General features: G+C 46.0%; 1 protein-coding gene across 1 annotated transcript in view; it reads right to left on the bottom strand.

Annotated features, from left to right (window-relative positions):
• TMEM178B (transmembrane protein 178B) overlaps positions 1–17,211 on the bottom strand; it is a 414,373-nt gene that overhangs the window by 270,436 nt on the left and 126,726 nt on the right. Inside the window, exon 2 of the mRNA XM_055284269.2 lies at positions 4,339–4,452. Coding sequence (XP_055140244.1) covers positions 4,339–4,452 — 114 coding nt within the window. The remainder of the gene's footprint in view (positions 1–4,338; positions 4,453–17,211) is intronic.

Raw genomic sequence — 17,211 nt, 5'->3', positions numbered from 1 at the left:
TGTGTCCTGGAGGCAGCCAGAGGATCTGGGTCAGGCATGCAGCTCACCCTGGGAGCCCACAGAGGCAGGATAAATGCTGTTCTACCTCGCTTCGTGCTGCACCCCAGGGCACTGCACCACACCGCAGCCCACCCAGGGCTGCTGGGACCTCAAGCCAGACAGTGGGTGGGTAGGAAGGCAGATAGGCTGCACCAGGCCTGGGTGGACTAAGGACACAGATCCCAACTCCAAAAGGAATTCTGCCTTTTCCCAGGGTGAGAAGGAGAAAGGTGCCCGCAGTACCCACCAGCAATCACCTAAAAAGCCAGAGTGAGAACCCGGTCACCAGTTCACCCGGACAACTCAGCATTTGAACCTCATCCACAAAGACCACCCCTCTTCCCCACCACACACACACACACAGGCTTCATCCTCTGGCCTTTACTCCCTATGGAGTTTATTCTTTCTTTACAATTAGACTTGTAAGCCTAGTAGCCTCCAGAATCTTCTATCCTTTCACCTGCTAGTCACCCGACCATAAGGTGTATGAGTGCACACACCAGCACTTAAGCCCCCCTTGGTACGCTTAACTTTTCAAAAACCACAATGTAGTTTTAAATCAAATTGTGCCTTTTCCTACTTGAAAATTTTATTTCTATGTCAATGGTTGATGATGAGGCCACATGCAAACTCCTGATGAAAAGTATGTAATTCAGGCCAGGCGCAGTGGCTCACACCTGTAATCCCAGCACTTTGAAAGGCTGATGCAGGTGGATCACTTGAGACCAGGAGTTCAAGACCAGCCTGGCCAACATGGTGAAATCCAGTCTCTACTGAAAATACAAAAATTAGCCAGGCATGGTTGCACATGCCTGTAATCCCAGCTACTTCCAGCCTGGGCAACAGAAGAAGACAAAAGAAAAGAAAGAAAAGAAAGGAAAGGAAAGGAAAGGAAAGGAAAGGAAGGAAGGAAGGAAGGAAGGAAGGAAGGAAGGAAGGAAGGAAGAAAGAGAAAGAAAGGAAGGAAGGAAGGAAGAAAGGAAGGAAGGAAAGACAGAAAGAGAAAGAAAGAAAGAAAAAGAAATAAAGAGAAATAAAGAAAGAAAGAGAGGGAGGGAGGGAGAGAAAGAGAGAGAGAGGAAGGAAGGAAGAATGAAAGAAAGAAAGAGAAAGAAAGAAAGAAAGAAAGCAAAAGAACAAAGAGAGAAAGAGAGAGAGGAAGGAAGGAAGGATGGAAGGAAGGAAGGAAGGAAGGAAGGAAGGAAGGGAGGAAAAAGTATATAATTCAAGTTTAACCAAAGTCCAAATATTTGCCAGAAAGTGTTTCAGGAAAAAAAAATCAAATTTCTTTCCTTTGGCAAAAACTATATAGTAGGAAAAATTACAGAATACAAGATATTATGGTCAAATTATAAAATGATAACCAGACCAGGCATGGTGGCTCACACCTGTAATCCCAGCACTTTGGGAGGCTGAGGCAGGTGGATCACTTGAGGTCAGGAATTCGAGACCAGCCTGGCCAACATGGTCAAACCCTGCCTGTACTAAAAATACAGAAGTTAGCTGGGCATGGTGGCACACGCCTGTAGTCCTAGCTACTCAGGAGGCTGAGGCAGGAGAATTGCATGAACCTGGGAGGCAGAGGTTTCAGTGAGCCAAGATTGTGCCACTGCACTCCAGCCTGGGCAACAGAGTGAGACTCCATCTCAAAAAAAATAATAATAATAAAGATGATAACCAATCTAGGAGGAAAAGAATTAATTTGATCCCACTTAAAGGGTGCAGGACTCTCAAACCAAATAAAGAAATCAGACTGTGATTTTTTTCATTTCCAGTGTTTGATCAGGAGTTGGCTAATATTTAATCATTTCTGCTTTATTTTAAAGGAGGCTTATATGCCTACTTCCCACCTAATGTCATCAATATCTGACCTCTGAAAATTAAAATCGACACTTCCTATGCTTCCCCTCTTGCCAGCATTCCCAATTACACTTAGTACCAAATTCAGTTGTGACAGATGCTCACCTGCCCTCTGGCTAAAAATAACTGTCATCGATGTCAGAAATGGCAAATGTTCCCTCTCTCTGCTTAACAGCCCATTAGGCAGCTTTGTGAAAGAGGCAGATGAATCCCTCACCAAAAGGTGGCCTCAACTTCACCCACACCAAGTGCCCGAGATCTTTTCATATATCAATCGTTGAGATGGCTTTTATCAGTTAAAAATAGATCTGTCACCCGAATTCACAGCATAGGCTGCACACTAGATTTTGCAGAACCCTACAGCACTACAGTTTGGGAATAAGAACCCAGAGACACGCAGGGCTCAAAGAAGACCCCACAAACCTTGGCATTATCCTCTCCTCTCTGTCTTTGCCAATGCCTCATAACATGTTTCCACTGATGCCTCCCTAGGTAATCTCTTTGAATTCCAGGTATCTACAGTGTGTGCAGTCAAAAGAGTTCTACCAGGTTTCCCTTGAAGAGTATCTGTGCAATTTACACTAAAATAATTTTCCTTCTTGCTAAAAAATTTCCAAATTATCTTACTTGCTTAAAGCAATTCTACTATATTGTAATTATCACATTGCCTTGTAATTACTTGCATTATGAATGTCTCTCCCCATCCCCCACCCTCCTCCACCCCTGAACTTGAGCTCCTTAAAGAGCCCTCTGTGGCCTCGGTATTAACTGGCACAAAAAGAAACACAGTAACTTTGGTTAAATTGAGTTAATTTAAATTGAAGCTGCTACGTCAATAATTTCTTCCTTCTTAGATTCTGAATCCTATTACGACCCCCATAACTTAAGTTAGATTTCAATGGTTAATCAGCAGGACTTATCAATCTTGAACATCCCTTTTAGGCTCCTAAGAAGGGACTATATTAGACCAATACATTGTGGGAAATAAGCAGTTATTGTATATTTCTACATTTTAGTCCTTACATGTCTACCTTGAAAAGGAAATTAATAACCCTGATGACTAGTGTCTCTAAGGCAAATATAACATTGAAATTAAATATGTGGTATGCTTAGCTCAATGCCAGCACATGGGAATCCTCTTGGAACGTTAGCTCTCCATCCCCATGTGCTGCTTAGTGTCTCTAGTAATGGATAAAGCTTGTAGGGGAAACAGCCTGGTGAATGCTGTCTCATCCATTGGCACCTGCTCTATCATTTCAGGCCAGGAGTATTTAGTGACAATCATCTGGACACGCAGCCACAATATACTTCTTGAAACCAATGAATGATTGTTCTGTTTAATTTTACTTGTCTCTTGCACCTCCCACTCCCACCCCAAGCTGTGGTGGTTTAATTAAAGCCAATCCCAAAAGTAGAATACACCTGGTGGACCTAATCCACGAAAAAGACAACTAAGCACCTATAGGTGAAGCACCTATAGGAGAAGAGAGATGTTTTCCACCTAGAGATCTACCATCTTCAAAGTTTACCAATTAAGGGGTCTTCATTATCAGGAAACAATAAAAGAATCCTCCTTCACATATAGATGAAAACAGAATCTTAACCTTTCGAAATCTGGTGAAAAAAGATGGACTATGAATGCATGACAAATCAGCAGAGGCTGCATGAACTTGCTGACAGTAAGAATGTGTCAGCCTGAAGAACTGTGCCTGCAGGAAGGAGAGCTCTCCTGCCACAGACAGGCAATGTATCCCAATGGAGCAGAAAAGTAAAAATAGCCAACAAACTCTGTTTGCTCATTAACTAACCCTCTCGTTATCATTTAAGTCTCTGAAGATCCCTGGCCAAGAAATGCCCTAACCAATGCACAAAGATATTCTGATCTTTGCTGAGGAATTGCACATGAACCAGGGTTCCAAAACCTATCATTTGAGGTAAACCGTAGCTTTAAAGACCAGATCCTACTTCTTAGTGACCCACCCAGATGCAAATCTCCAATGTGATGCATCCTGCAACCACCAGCTGGTCTCATCCTTTACAAATGCAACCCAAGGGACTAACAGGTTACCACAATAATATTCCAAGCAACTTGGAGACAGGCTGGAATTATTAATAAATCCCAAGAGTTGGTTCAGTCAGGTAGGTGAAATCTTACATGCCTACCAGGGTAGTGAAATAAGATGACTGTCTAATTGCTAGTTGTTTCCGAAGTTTTGATGGTTGGTTCTTTCTTTAATTTTGGAAGCAAACTCCCCAAATTTATTATGCAATCAAAACCAACTGAGGCAATTCTAACCCAAAGATACTGACACTTTACGGAACCATCTCAATGTTCTGAGACCATCCACAGATCCCAGAAGGAGGCACATCCAATCCTCCAATCCCTCCAAAGGGGACCTCACAGCACAGTCACAGCCACTGAGACTCAGGTGCACTTACGTAGGGCATGCCACTCATCCTGACGGATGGTCTTCGTGATATTGAAAGTGAGGTTCCTGGGGATGGTTGCTGAGGAGTAGTGGTATTTGATGTACGTGCATCGCTCAATTTCTCCTAGAAAAGAGAGACAGGAAACAAAATGTTAAGGAAGGAGCAACCACATCTGGACTAGTTCTGGGATTAATTTTTCCATCCTGGAGAAGAAGACTTATTTCATATTGGGCCTGGTGACAACTACAGAAAGGCAATACCTTCAACTCAAAGAGCAAGAGAGTAGAACTACAATCAAATAGCATTGATTTAGATGGAAAAATACGTCTTTGGGATCATGCAGAGGTGGGAAGAACCAACGTTTAGGCTGATAGCAGCTTGTCTAACATTCCCAAGAAAATCAACTTTCAAGTCAAGAGAGGAAGTTTGGCATCAAAGGACATCAACAGTTTCCACCCAGGGACCAGCAGAGAGCAGGATTTGTTAAGCCTTAATGATATCATTTGTGCTTTGAGCACACACAATTTTCTGGAATGGTGAGCTGCAGGAATGGTGGGTGGGGGCCTCTATCCTCCCATCCTCATCCTCCCAACCTCACCTCTGAACACAAAGCACTCAGATCAATCCATGTCTCTTTTTTTTTTTTTTTTTTTTTTTGAGACGGAGTCTCGCTGTCGCCCAGGCTGGAGTGCAGTGGCGCAATCTCGGCTCACTGCAAGCTCCACCTCCCGGGTTCACGCCATTCTCCTGCCTCAGCCTCTCCGAGTAGCTGGGACTACAGGCGCCCGCCAACACGCCAGGCTAATTTTTTTGTAGTTTTAGTAGAGACGAGGTTTCACCGTGGTCTCGATCTCCTGACCCCGTGATCCGCCCGCCTTGGCCTCCCAAACTGCTGGGATTACAAGCGTGAGCCACCGCGCCCCACCCCATGTGTCTTTGAACTCGTCTCTTTTCAGGTTTCTTGAACAAAATTTTGATTTATTAACAGACTCAACACCAATCAAAGCATGCTTTACTAGTCGATTTTCAAAATAGATCTTAGATTGTCAAATTTAGATCTTAGGGCAGAGATTCTCAAAGTGTTGTCCCAGGGCTGGCAACATCAGCATTCCATAGGAACTTGCTACAAATGCAACTTCTCAGGTTCAACCCCAGACCTACTGAGTCAAACTAGGAAGTAGAGCCTGGCAATCTGAATTTAAATGAGCCCTCCAGGGATTTTATTACACACTTAAGTTTGAGAACCACTGCCTTGGAGAAACTAACAGAATTGCCAGTGCATTAATGCATAAATCCACCCTTTATGTCTGCATATTCCAAAAGGAAGGCACGACGGGGAGCTCTTCCCCCATTACTTTTGGTTTCTCACAGCCATACCTATTGACGCTTGCTCATCTGGGGGATATAAAGACTCAATGTCAGAGCATTGTGAAGAATCAGGAAAGGGGTGATTTTTAAAGGCTAGGGGGTTTTAAATTTGGTTTTGCACCTGAATGGATTTTGATGGTAATCCATTTTGCACCCCACTGATTTTCAATTTATAAGTGGTGGCACATGATTGAATTGTTTGACCCCCTGGCCCATTGTCAGCAGGGAAACTGCAATTGGTGAAGTGCAATAATTTAGACAGTGCCTCATGAAACTGATGCCTTATTGTAAATCATATCTGGACAACTGCCCAGTTGCCAGTTATTGGCAGACGCTCCTCCAATGAGACTGACGCTGTCCAAGAGGCAGGTTCTAGAGAGTAGTATGCACTCTTCCTGCATCTTCCATTTTTCAACTTTTCTGCCTCTTTTCCTTTAGCCCACAAGCATCCTGAAGCCTCTCACATGTTCCCAGCATTCCCACTAAGCACACCTCCTCCTCATACCTTCATCCTGTCATCCTCCGTCCTTAACTTGCAAAACTTGTTGAAAAAGGAGTCTACCAGCCAGTCTCCACTTCCTCCATTCACATTCACACCTCCAACCCCACACGCTCTAATTTCCATAACAATTTCCATTAATAGCATCACCTCCCATCCAGTCTACATCATAAATCCTGCAGTCATTGCGAATGCTGCCTCCTCTTCAAGGGCGCCCCGCCTTCCTGACATCCAGCTGGTCACCAAATTCTGCCAGGTCTACTTCAGAAATGTCCCTAGAGTCCAGCACCTACTCTCTGTCTCCCCTCCTCCTGTAGTAGTTGTCCTGATACAGTCAACAACCACATTGTTTAAGGACTTATGAGATAGGAGGGACTCACCAAGGCTCTGTAGACCACTGGTTTCCAACTTTACTTATGCTATGGTGCACACACAGAAGATGTTTACAAGGCACCCTGGAGTGAACGGATGAGGCTGCCCATGGCTCTGTCCAGGCTCCTAGGGCACTGAAGGAGTCAGGGTTTCCACCACACCTGGAACCTATTTATGGGTTCTGGACTTATTCCACCAGCGGGAAACTCTGTTATGGATATCATCTCATTTAATCATTTAATCCATTCTACAACCAAGTAGGCATTACCATCCTCATCCCTATTTTTTTAATTTTTACTGATTGATTGATTGAGAGAGAGTTTTGCTCTTGTTGCCCAGGCTGGAGTGCAACAGCGCGATCTCGGCTCACCGCAACCTCTGCCTCCCGGATTCAAGCAATTCTCCTGCCTCAGCCCCTGAGTAGCTGGGATTACAAGCATGTGCCACCACATCCAGCTAATTTTGTATTTTTGGTAGAGATGGGGTTTCTCCAGGTTGGTCAGGCTGGTCTCGAAGTCCCGACCTCAGGTGATCCGCCCGCCTCAGCCTCCCAAAGTGCTGGGATTACAGGCATGAGCCACCACATCCGGCCCCTCATCCCTAGTTTTTAATGAGAAAGTGGAGGCATGAGGAGATTAAATGACTCACCCAAGGAGGTAGCAGCGCCAAGATTAAAACCCAGGACTGTCTAACCAGAGAGCCTCCTCTACCAGGCCACCCTCCCACGTGGAGTGTATGCTATAAATGAAAATGTGATAATGTCACACCCTAGTCACAGGCCCTCTGTTGGCCTCTTTACACACAGTATAACCCCTACACTCCTCAGGCATAAAGTCCCAGCTCCCTTCAGGCCTCAACCTTCACATACCCCAGGCTCCAGCCAGGTGAACCCTCCACCTTACCCTGAATATGCCATATTCACTCCTGACTTAGCATCTATTCTCCTTCCTGCCTTTCTTTTCCTTAGGATGAGTAAACATCTACTCATCCTAAGAGATGGCTCAAATGGCAGTCTCTCAGCAAAGTCTTCCTTGCATCTAGATTGCACCCCAGCAGCAGGCATTCCACCAGCAGCTTCCCTGTTTCTGTCCTTCCTGCAGCAAACACACTCCTGCACTGTGATTTATCTGTTTACATGCCTCACTCCCCGACTAGATTATGAGTTTCTCAAGGGCAGGGATGTTGTCTTATTCATTCATCTTTATCTACCCAGCCCCTAGCACAAAGTAAGCACCAATAACATGTGCTTTGAGGAAAGAAATGAATAATATGAGGTGTTCTTTGTAAGACTGCAGTGGGCAAAGAATCCAACTGCTTTTATTACATGCAAGGAATTAAAATAATTGAGGCAAATTAGAATCTAATGAATTAAAGGAGGTGATTGTTGCAGAACTCTCTGAGTCTATAGCAAACGCCTCTTCCCTGCCTGGACAATACAAGCAGAGGCTTATTAATCACAGTGAGGTAGAAGAAAATGGCATATGATCACAGAACAGTGTCTCAATGTACTTGGTAAATGTAGGCCAGGGGCAACTAGGTCAATGATTTTGGGGAAGAAAAAAGGAATCAAAGAAAGAGGAAAGGAAGATATAAAGGGTAGAAGGTTGTAACAAGAATACCATCATGCCTTGGACATGTGCAGTTGGGCAGGTTGTGTCCTACACAAGGGCACTTCCCAGGGATACCTGGGCACTGAAACCCAGCTGCTGCTCTGCTGGCCAAACCTTGCACCCTGCTGGGGGGTGTTGGGGGCTGCCCCTGCCAGAAGGTCTGCCTTTGTCTCACTTGCACAATGCTGCCTTACGAGCTAGCAGCAGCCCTACCTACAATAATTTCAAGATTCAACAAAACACCTCCAAGACCCAGCCTTGGGCCACAAAACCAGGTCCCACTCGGAATGGCCAGATTGGTGACTCCCTCTTGTGTGAGGAAAGTACCTGATTTCTTAGCTCAGGTCAGATTCTCTCAGCCTCAACAGAAACTCAACAAGTTGCCACTGGTTCCAGGCAGGCTGGAGCCAGCTCCTTTAACCTCCTCCAACCGCAGCCCAGACAGCCAGAGAGGGAAGAGGCCCTTGACATTCAGCAAGAGCAAGAAGCCAACCCACAGGCACTGCAGGTGACTTGCTGGGGAGCCTGCCTAGAGCAGCCACCACAGCCCCGCTGCAGGCCCTCACTATTTGCTTTGCCTGGGGGATTGCAAGCATCCTGTCTCTGACAGCAATTAAATTTGAAAGATTCAAATATTGCCTAAAAAGAAAAGCAAAATATTTATCCATGTGTCTGCAGGTCCTGTCAGTGTGCTGGGCTTTTGTAAATACAGGAACCATCTGGGCACCAAATAAGTAGGCCCAGAATGTGGGCTGTCTAATACAAACAGGTTTTCCTGCAGCACACAATGCAGAGGGGCTACCTGGAAGGAAGGACAAGCCCTTCTTCACCAAACTCCTGCATCCCAGCCCAGAGTCTCCGTTCTCCCTCTAGAAGCCTCAGGTGGGGGAGGACTGGCTGGTTGAGATCCCATGCGTGGCTCCTTCCTGTGGCCCCTGTGGGAGACTTATTTATTTATTTAAAAGAGACTGGGTCTCACTATGTCACCCAGGCTGGAATGCAGTGGCATAATCATAGCTTACTACAGCCTGGAGCTCCTAGGCTCAAGTGATTCTCCCACCTCAGCCTCTGCAATAGCTGGGACTACAGGCACATGCCACCATGTCCAGTTAATTTTTTTTTTTTTTAGTAGAGATGGGATCTCACTATATTGCCCAGGCTGGTCTCAAACTCTCAGGCTCAAGCGATCTGCCCACCTCAGTCTCCTAAATTGCTGGGATTACAGGCATGAGCCACCACACCCTGCCTTTTCTTATGTTTTGTAGAGATGGGGTCTCACTATATTGCTCAGGCTGGTCTCAGATTCCTGTGCTTAAGAGATCCTTCCACCTCTGCCTCCCAAAGTGCTAGGAGTACAGGTGTGAACCACCACCCCTGGCCTGGTGGGACACTTTAAACCCTCAGTCATGCTCTGCCTTCTGAGCTAGTAACCCCTCCTGCCCATATGTCAGGGTCATAGCAAGACACAGGTAATTAAGGAGAGTTTCAAAAAAGGACAATTTAACCCAACAGCAAAAGAACAACCTGATTAAAAAATGGGGAAAGGATTTGAACAGACATTTCTCCAAAGGCAATGACATTCAAATGGCCAACAGGGAAAGATGCCCAAGATCACTAATCACTAGGGAAATGCGAGTTGAAACCACAAGCGGATATCACCTCATGCCTGTTAGGATGGCTATTATCAAAATAAACAAATAAATACATCATATTGGCGAGGAGGCGGAGAAAGCGAAACCCTTGCATGCTATTGGTGGGAATGTAAATCAGTGCAGCCACTGTGGGGCTCAATATGGTGGTTCCTCAAAAAATTACGAATGATCCAGCAATCTTACTCTTGGGCATATATCCAAAACAATTGAAATCACTATCTCAAATAGATACCTGCACTCCCGTGTTCATTGCAGCATTATTCACAATAGCCAAAACATACAAGCAACCTAAATGTCCATCAGCAGATGAAGGATAAGGGAAAGGTGTATCCATGCGATATCCAATATTGCATCCCTACAATGCCATATAATCGGTCTTTAAAAAGAAGGGAAGCTTGCTGCATGCGACAACCATAGGTTAACCTAGACATTACGCTAAGTGAATAAGCCAGCCATAGAAGGGCAAATACTGCATGATTCTACTTATATGAATTCTCTAAACTAGTCAAACTCACAGAAACAGAGAGGGGAATGGTAGTTGCCAGGGGCTGGAGAGTGGGAGAAATGGGGAGATGCCATTCAACAGATATAAATTTCAGTTGTGCAAGATAAATAAGAGATCTGCTGTATAACCTTGTGCCTATAGTTAATAATACTATTATACACTCGAAAATCTGTTAAGAGAGTAGATCTCATGTTAAATGTCCTTACTACATTAACAGCAAAACAGGGAGGGCAATTTACAAAGCTAAACACAGAGTAGGAAGAGACCAGTGAAGGATGGTGCAAAGGACCCAGGGCTGGCAACAGAAGCAGCTGGTATGACCCCAAGGCCTGGAGGGGCAGAGAAGGGGAAGCGGTCACCAGGACCTGGCAAGGGTGGCCATATGGACAGAGATGATGCAGCCTTTGGCGGACAGTCACAGCCAACCTGCGGTGAGGTGGCAGGGAAGAAACACCCAACCTCTCACTGCTCCAACCTTCAATCTCCCGTCAGTGCCTCCCAGTAGCACAACCCAAACTAGAAGCCGGAGGATAGTAGGTCAACCTCCAGGAGCTCAGAGCAGGTGCAGAAGACAGAGGCCAGGTTGGAAAGGCATACAAAACATCCAGCTCATTCCTCCCTTTCTCCAGGGCTCTTCCTCTCACATCTCCCCTCGCTCTTCCACTTCCAAATACATCACTCTAGCTTCCACTTAGTCAAATGCCAGCACATTCTTCCTTCCTAGAGGTCCCTGGTGGCAAAGGGAGACATGGAGAAGCATCAGTGGGAAGAGACTCTTCCATTACTTTTTCTCCATCTCAAGTTTTCTAAGACCCAAGCATAGCATGACAATTCACATCAAGTACTAAGTCTGGTCCCTGCACATAGTAAGAGCTCAATAAATATTAGTTATTCCTATTAGTTGCTGTCCTAAGACTACTTTAAGGGGACATGAACACAGGAACTCAGAAATAATATTACTGAAACGTTTGCATCATGCTATAAACACAGATCTATGTCTATCAAGTATAAATTTTCACACAGTAGCCCCAGGAGGCTGGTGGAGCAAGAGCTCTGATGTATGGAAACAGAGACCAAGGAAGGGAGGGTGCCAGAGATGGCACAGAAACTGCGTGCAGTGACACTGAATTCTGAAGTCTGGTCATACCTACAGCAATGCCAGCAGGCAGTTTTTCTCCCACATGTATCAGCTCTCGGCAATCCAGGGCTTCCTAAGTACTTGTCAAAGAAGTCTATCACTCAAGGGTAATATATATTAAGCAGGGCCCTTCTAGGCAGAGTGGTTTTAGAGGCAGTGCTGGGACCTAACTCCAACCCATCTAAAATTATCTTCCCTAAACAAATGCTGTAGTACTTTATATCTCCATTACAGAGTCATTCCTTTGGATCAAATATTGTTCTCCTGGACACCCATCGTTAAAGCTCTTCTAAATAAGTCTGAAGGGCTGAGATCCCAGATCCCCTTCCTCCAGAGGGAGGGCCCCTCAGCTACAGAGGATGCCTAGAGAGCAAAGATGCTGAGAAAGGATGAAGCACCCAGGGCAAAGGCAAGGCCCTAAACTACTCACAACGGCACCTGGGCACCTGGTGCTGACAGGGTGGCTGAGGAAGAATTGGAATGTGGGAACTCGCTCCACCCATCACTTTACAAGTGGTGAGATGGGATTGCCATGTGATGGCCCAACGTATTTAGGAGAAATTGGGTTAAACAAAGTATAAACGGCTTCCTTATTGCAGGACTTCAAGAGTTTTTAATATACATTGTGACTCCCCCAAAAAGAGACAGTTAGAGCAGATTTTACTAGACTCCTTTATTCCCAAATCCTTTTTTATTCAAAGGACAGTTTCCAGCACTAGACAGAGTTTATCAAAATCAGAAATCGGTCTAAGTGCTGTGGCTCAGCCTGTAATCCCAGGACTTTGGGAAGCCAAAGTGGAAGGATCGCTTGAGGCCAGGAGTTCAAGACGAGCCTGGGCAATAGAGTGAGACCCCGTCCCTACAAAAAAAACTTTTAAAAATTAGCCGAGTGTGGTGTTGCACACCTGTGGTCTTAGCTACTCGAAAGGCTGGGGTGGGAGGATTGCTTGAGCCCAGGAGTGTGAGGCTTCAGTGAGCTGTGATCACACCACCACACTCCAGACTGGGTGACAGAGCAAGATCCTGTCTCTTAAAAAAAAGTCAGAAGCCATTTCTTTTGTTTACATTCGCACAGCAATGGGCACATAGGAAGCCCTGAGTTATATCTGGATGAGTGAAAAATGGACATCGAGGCCTGCTATTGATCAAACGATCTACTAGGTAAATTGAGTAATGGCTCCAAGTGTCTGCTGCTCTCTTCTCCGAAGCCATATCTGAGAGCTACCAGCAAAGCCATACCAGGGTTGAATTCCCACCCACAAGCTGTGTTTACACAATGTCTTAAAATGAGTCTGGAATCTGTGGACAAAACTAGTGCAATCGCCCTCAGTGTCCTGTGCCACATCTCCTCCGTTCACCTCCGATTCTGGCTGAAGCTGCAGTGGACGCTCCTGGGAAAGCTGATAGTGCCCACAGCAAGTGCCCAGCAGCCCTCCCTGCTTCCACTCCCTTCCCAAGTCCACTGAGCCCACGCTGAGCAACTACAGGAAAGCAGCTCTCAACCAAGGGGGTGACAGGGGTGACAGATGGAGAGCAACAGCCCCGTCCTTTGGGAGAGTAATTATGAGATGCTTTCTCACAGTTCCTCAGAGGGTCCCCCTGGAATTGAACCTGATGCTCCCAGTAGTCACTGGCTCAACCTCACCTTCTTGACTGGCTTCTCCTCCTTCCGGTCTCACGCTTCCAGCTCCTGCCCACCTGCTTCCCTCAGAGTCCCCGTCACAAGCTCTACTTTTGGAAGAACCCAAACTAAGAACGATGACCTAGAGGAGTGTAGCGGACAGGTTTACATGCTTGAAAAAGGAACTGGTACAATTTAGTCTTGCGGTTACTTTGAAGGATCCTATGAGCACTGTTGGATGAGGTAGGCTTTCTCTTCCTTTTTGGTTCCCCCGAGGCCCTTTCCTCTCTTGGTATTCACCCACCTACAGGCACAGGGATGGACTCTAGTAGTCCAGGACACACTACTGGACCACATCTGAGAGTCCGTGTGTTTCCTCCACCCCAGAGTTCCTTTTTTTAAAAGAAACAAAAATCTATTCAATGCCAACCACATGCCGGAGGCTCCCGTATTATCCCATGCTGTCCTCGTGACAACCCCAGGAGGGGGTATTCTAGGACCAGCCCTGTTTGACAAAAGAGGCCTCCAGGCCTTCATCTGTGCCAGCCAGGGGAAAAGCTGGGATGTAGAGTCTGGCCTCACTAACCCAGGTATGTGCTTTCCACTGTGAGTGCAGCAGTTTCAGACACCACGGCTATAAGGATTCACTGTTGGGTGGAAGATTTGTTGGGAACAAGGGTTATATTTGCAGCCACAGTACCTTGTACATGGAAGGAACTCAATACATCCACTGATGAGGAAAGAAAGAAAGGGAGGAAGGAAGGGACATCGTCCATGTCCAAAATGTTGCTCACCTTTCCACGGTGACAATGCCCGGAGTGTCCAGCCCACGTGGGGTCTCCCAGTGGCACATGCTGGCCTCTGCCTACCACAGTGTCAGCCTTTAGGACTTGACGCTGTCTCACCCAATGGGCTGACAGTTCTTAGACTTTCTAGCCCGAGGCCTGGCTAATCCCCTGTACTTAATAAACGGAAGATTAAATCAAAAGTAGAAAGAGCACATGGAAAAAAACCACCAACAAAAAAAGACAAAACCAGTTAGAGATTTAAGGCTCAGGCTTCGTCTCCTCTTTAAAGAGCATTTTCTCAAAAAAGAAAAAAGTTAAAATAACATCTTAGCAGGGAGATTTTTCTTTAGCACATTAGGAAGGCCATTTATCAGATGCCTTCGCATTATCACATTGGATTCTTCAGAAGACCACGAGAGTTGGGTGGAGGAACACAGGAGTCTAGGGGCTTAAAGATTGGAGATTAAAAGGGAAACTTTGTCGGTGATGAAAGGGGCAGGAAGCAAACCAGGAATATTCTGGGGCTTCAAAGTGGGCAAACCATGCTGGTGGTTCCCACACCCCCCACAGCCCTGTCCCCAAATGGGGCAGAAATGGGAGAGGCGGAGAAGGCACACCCTTGGCAACCTCCACCAAGACCGGCAATGTTGACAGGAGCCCTCCCTATTTAAAAGGCAACTCTTCACAAAAGCTTATTTCAAGAAATCTCCACACCCCACCTCCCCCACGTCTTCTCTTTAGCGCCTTCTGCTCCTCCCAGATGTTCTGAGCCCAAGGATTTGCAAGGCTTATAGCTGCTGCAGGCCCAGCCAGAAAGAAGGTTTTATTTTCTTCATACTGAGGAAAAGTGTTATCTACGTTTTTATTTTCAATGCTTTCAAATGCATTCCATTTTGTATGCTTTGTTTTTTTGTGCTGCCATATCAATGTGGCCTTTTAATGTTGTTTTGTATGCATTGCGTAGACTGAATCCTAAATATTTAATTTCTCTCCATTCTATGTTACATAAATGTTTGTTATGAGAGGTGCTCAGGGGACCCTCCTCATGACACACATGGAATTTCATTTTCGAAACCTGTCACCTACCCTCCCACCCCACCATCATGTTTCTGACCCCGTTACCCTGCCCCTAAACACCTTCTGCTGGTTCTATTGCAACACGTTTATTATATATTCATCATGTATTTCTATCTATGGTAAAAGCTCTGAGATAGAGGAGCTTGTGTTTTTCACCTTTGTGGTCCTGATGGTCAAAATGATGCTTTGAGTACTGTTATTCATTTTAACAATAGCTTCTGTTTAATGAATACTTTCTGTGTACTAGGTACTGTGCACAGAACTGTTTTATTCATTTGTTTAATGCTAAAACGTGCATTATTATCCCCACTCATATATGAAGACTGAGAAGCTTAGAGATATATCCTTATCAAAAGTGCATAGCTATTAGGTGGCAGAGGTGGGATTCAAATCCACCTAACACACTCTTAAGTATGCCCTGCCACACATGTGAAAAGAACTTGGGAAATACCAGTCTCTTCTGAAAGAAAGCAGGAGATCTTCCAAGGTTTTATATTGGAAACATATAAAGTAAAACTTTTCCATTTGCAGGGATTTTCAGCACCTACAGACTCTGCTGCTCTTATCAGAGTAAGACAAAATGTTTGCTTCCATAGCTCCCCTAACAAGCTGGAGAGAAGATAGCTCTGCAGTAACACAGAGCACAGAAGTGAAGGAGAGCTCAGAGTGCTCACTAGCCTGCATCTGACGTCTTAAGTCTCAGCCACATTCCTGTCCCCATTCCCAGGACAAGCCATTTACCAGCAGGAGCCTTTGGGGCTCACCCTCTCAAAGCCTCTATTTCATCATCTGCAAAATACTGATGGTAATAATAGCACACACCTCAGAAAACAGATGAGGAATAAAGGAGATAACCCATATAAAACCTGCTCCATGGTGAGCCATCAGTAACATCCCCTTCCCATACAACAGCCCATAAATATTTAAAGACAATGCTTATGCCCCTCCCCACCCCCACGTCTCCTTTTCTTCCAGCTGAACACTTCCCGGCTCCCCCAACCATACAGTCACAAAACCCATTACTACACTGGCCATCCTCCAGGTTGTCTGTGGTTGAGAATCTTTCCCAGGGTCACACAGAGCACTGGGTACAGTCACTCCTGTGCACAGTCAGACCTGTGCAAACCCAGTAGGGCCACCGGCTCCCAGGTCTGGTGTCACAGCTCTGGCCATGTGGCCTGGCCTCCTCTTAGCTTTGTGGGCTGCTGTGTGCCGGTGCTGTCACCCGAGGGGATGGCGCCGACGTGGTTTCCTCCAACAAAGCTATTAAGCCAGCTCTGCCCTTTCATGTACATGGGCAGCTGTCTTTTCTCATTTTTCAGTTTTTTTTAATATTTTGATTTGTTACCTCAGTGTAGGATCTTCTATTTGTTCCAGCCCCTGAAAAAAAATTTTGGATTGTGATTCTGTCATTCTACAAATTAGCAATTAGTCCCACATGCTGCATCAGCAGGCCATCCCCATCCTCGCCAAGCCATCGCTAAAATCTTTCCACAGGGCGGTGCTGGAGGCAGAACTCTACCCGAGCACACACACAAAGCCTTGTCGTGACCCGAAATCAAGCAGTTAGGAGAAAGCGCTTTGGGTGCCATCATTCTGCTGCCAGGAACTCAGCTCCCTCCCTGATCTGCCTCCACACGTTCCTGTTTTGTCCACCCGGATGTCATGAGAGACCTTGCCCACACTGTTCACCCCTATCAGTCTGTCTAAGAACCGTATCCAAAAAAGGAATGAGGTCAGCTTGGCATGGCTTGTTCACTCTGCCGGTATCACCACTTTCTCGCTGTGTGCTCACCCACCATCTGTTTAATAAGCCTTTTGGACAGCTTTCCAGGGCTCCCTCTAACTGGGCCGCTTGTCCACATTCACGGAATCCCCTGATAGTGCTCTCTCTCATTGAAAATCTAGACACCAGTCACCTGCCTCCAGGCTCACAGCACTTTTCATTCCACAGCTCCTTCAAGCCATCCTGTCTCCCCCCACAACCAGGACAGACCCATTAGAAAAACAACCTCTCAGCCCCACTAGAAAAACCACCTCAGAAAAACCATGTCCCCTACAACCAGGACAGCCCCACTAGAAAAATCACCTTTGCATTCCACAGCTCCCTTAAGCCATCCTGTCTACTCCAGCAACCAGGACAGCCCCACTAGAAAAACCACCTCTACCTGTGCTTCCACATCATCGGGTGGTTAGCATTCCAACTAAGAAATAAAAATGGGCCAGGCACAGTGGCTCACAACCATCATCCC

Source organism: Symphalangus syndactylus, chromosome 6, assembly GCF_028878055.3.
Source record: "Symphalangus syndactylus isolate Jambi chromosome 6, NHGRI_mSymSyn1-v2.1_pri, whole genome shotgun sequence".
In the NCBI taxonomy this organism is placed as follows: Eukaryota; Metazoa; Chordata; class Mammalia; order Primates; family Hylobatidae; genus Symphalangus; species Symphalangus syndactylus.
The sequence above is the reverse complement of the archived record's forward strand: the minus strand, read 5'-3'. Positions and strand labels throughout refer to the sequence as shown.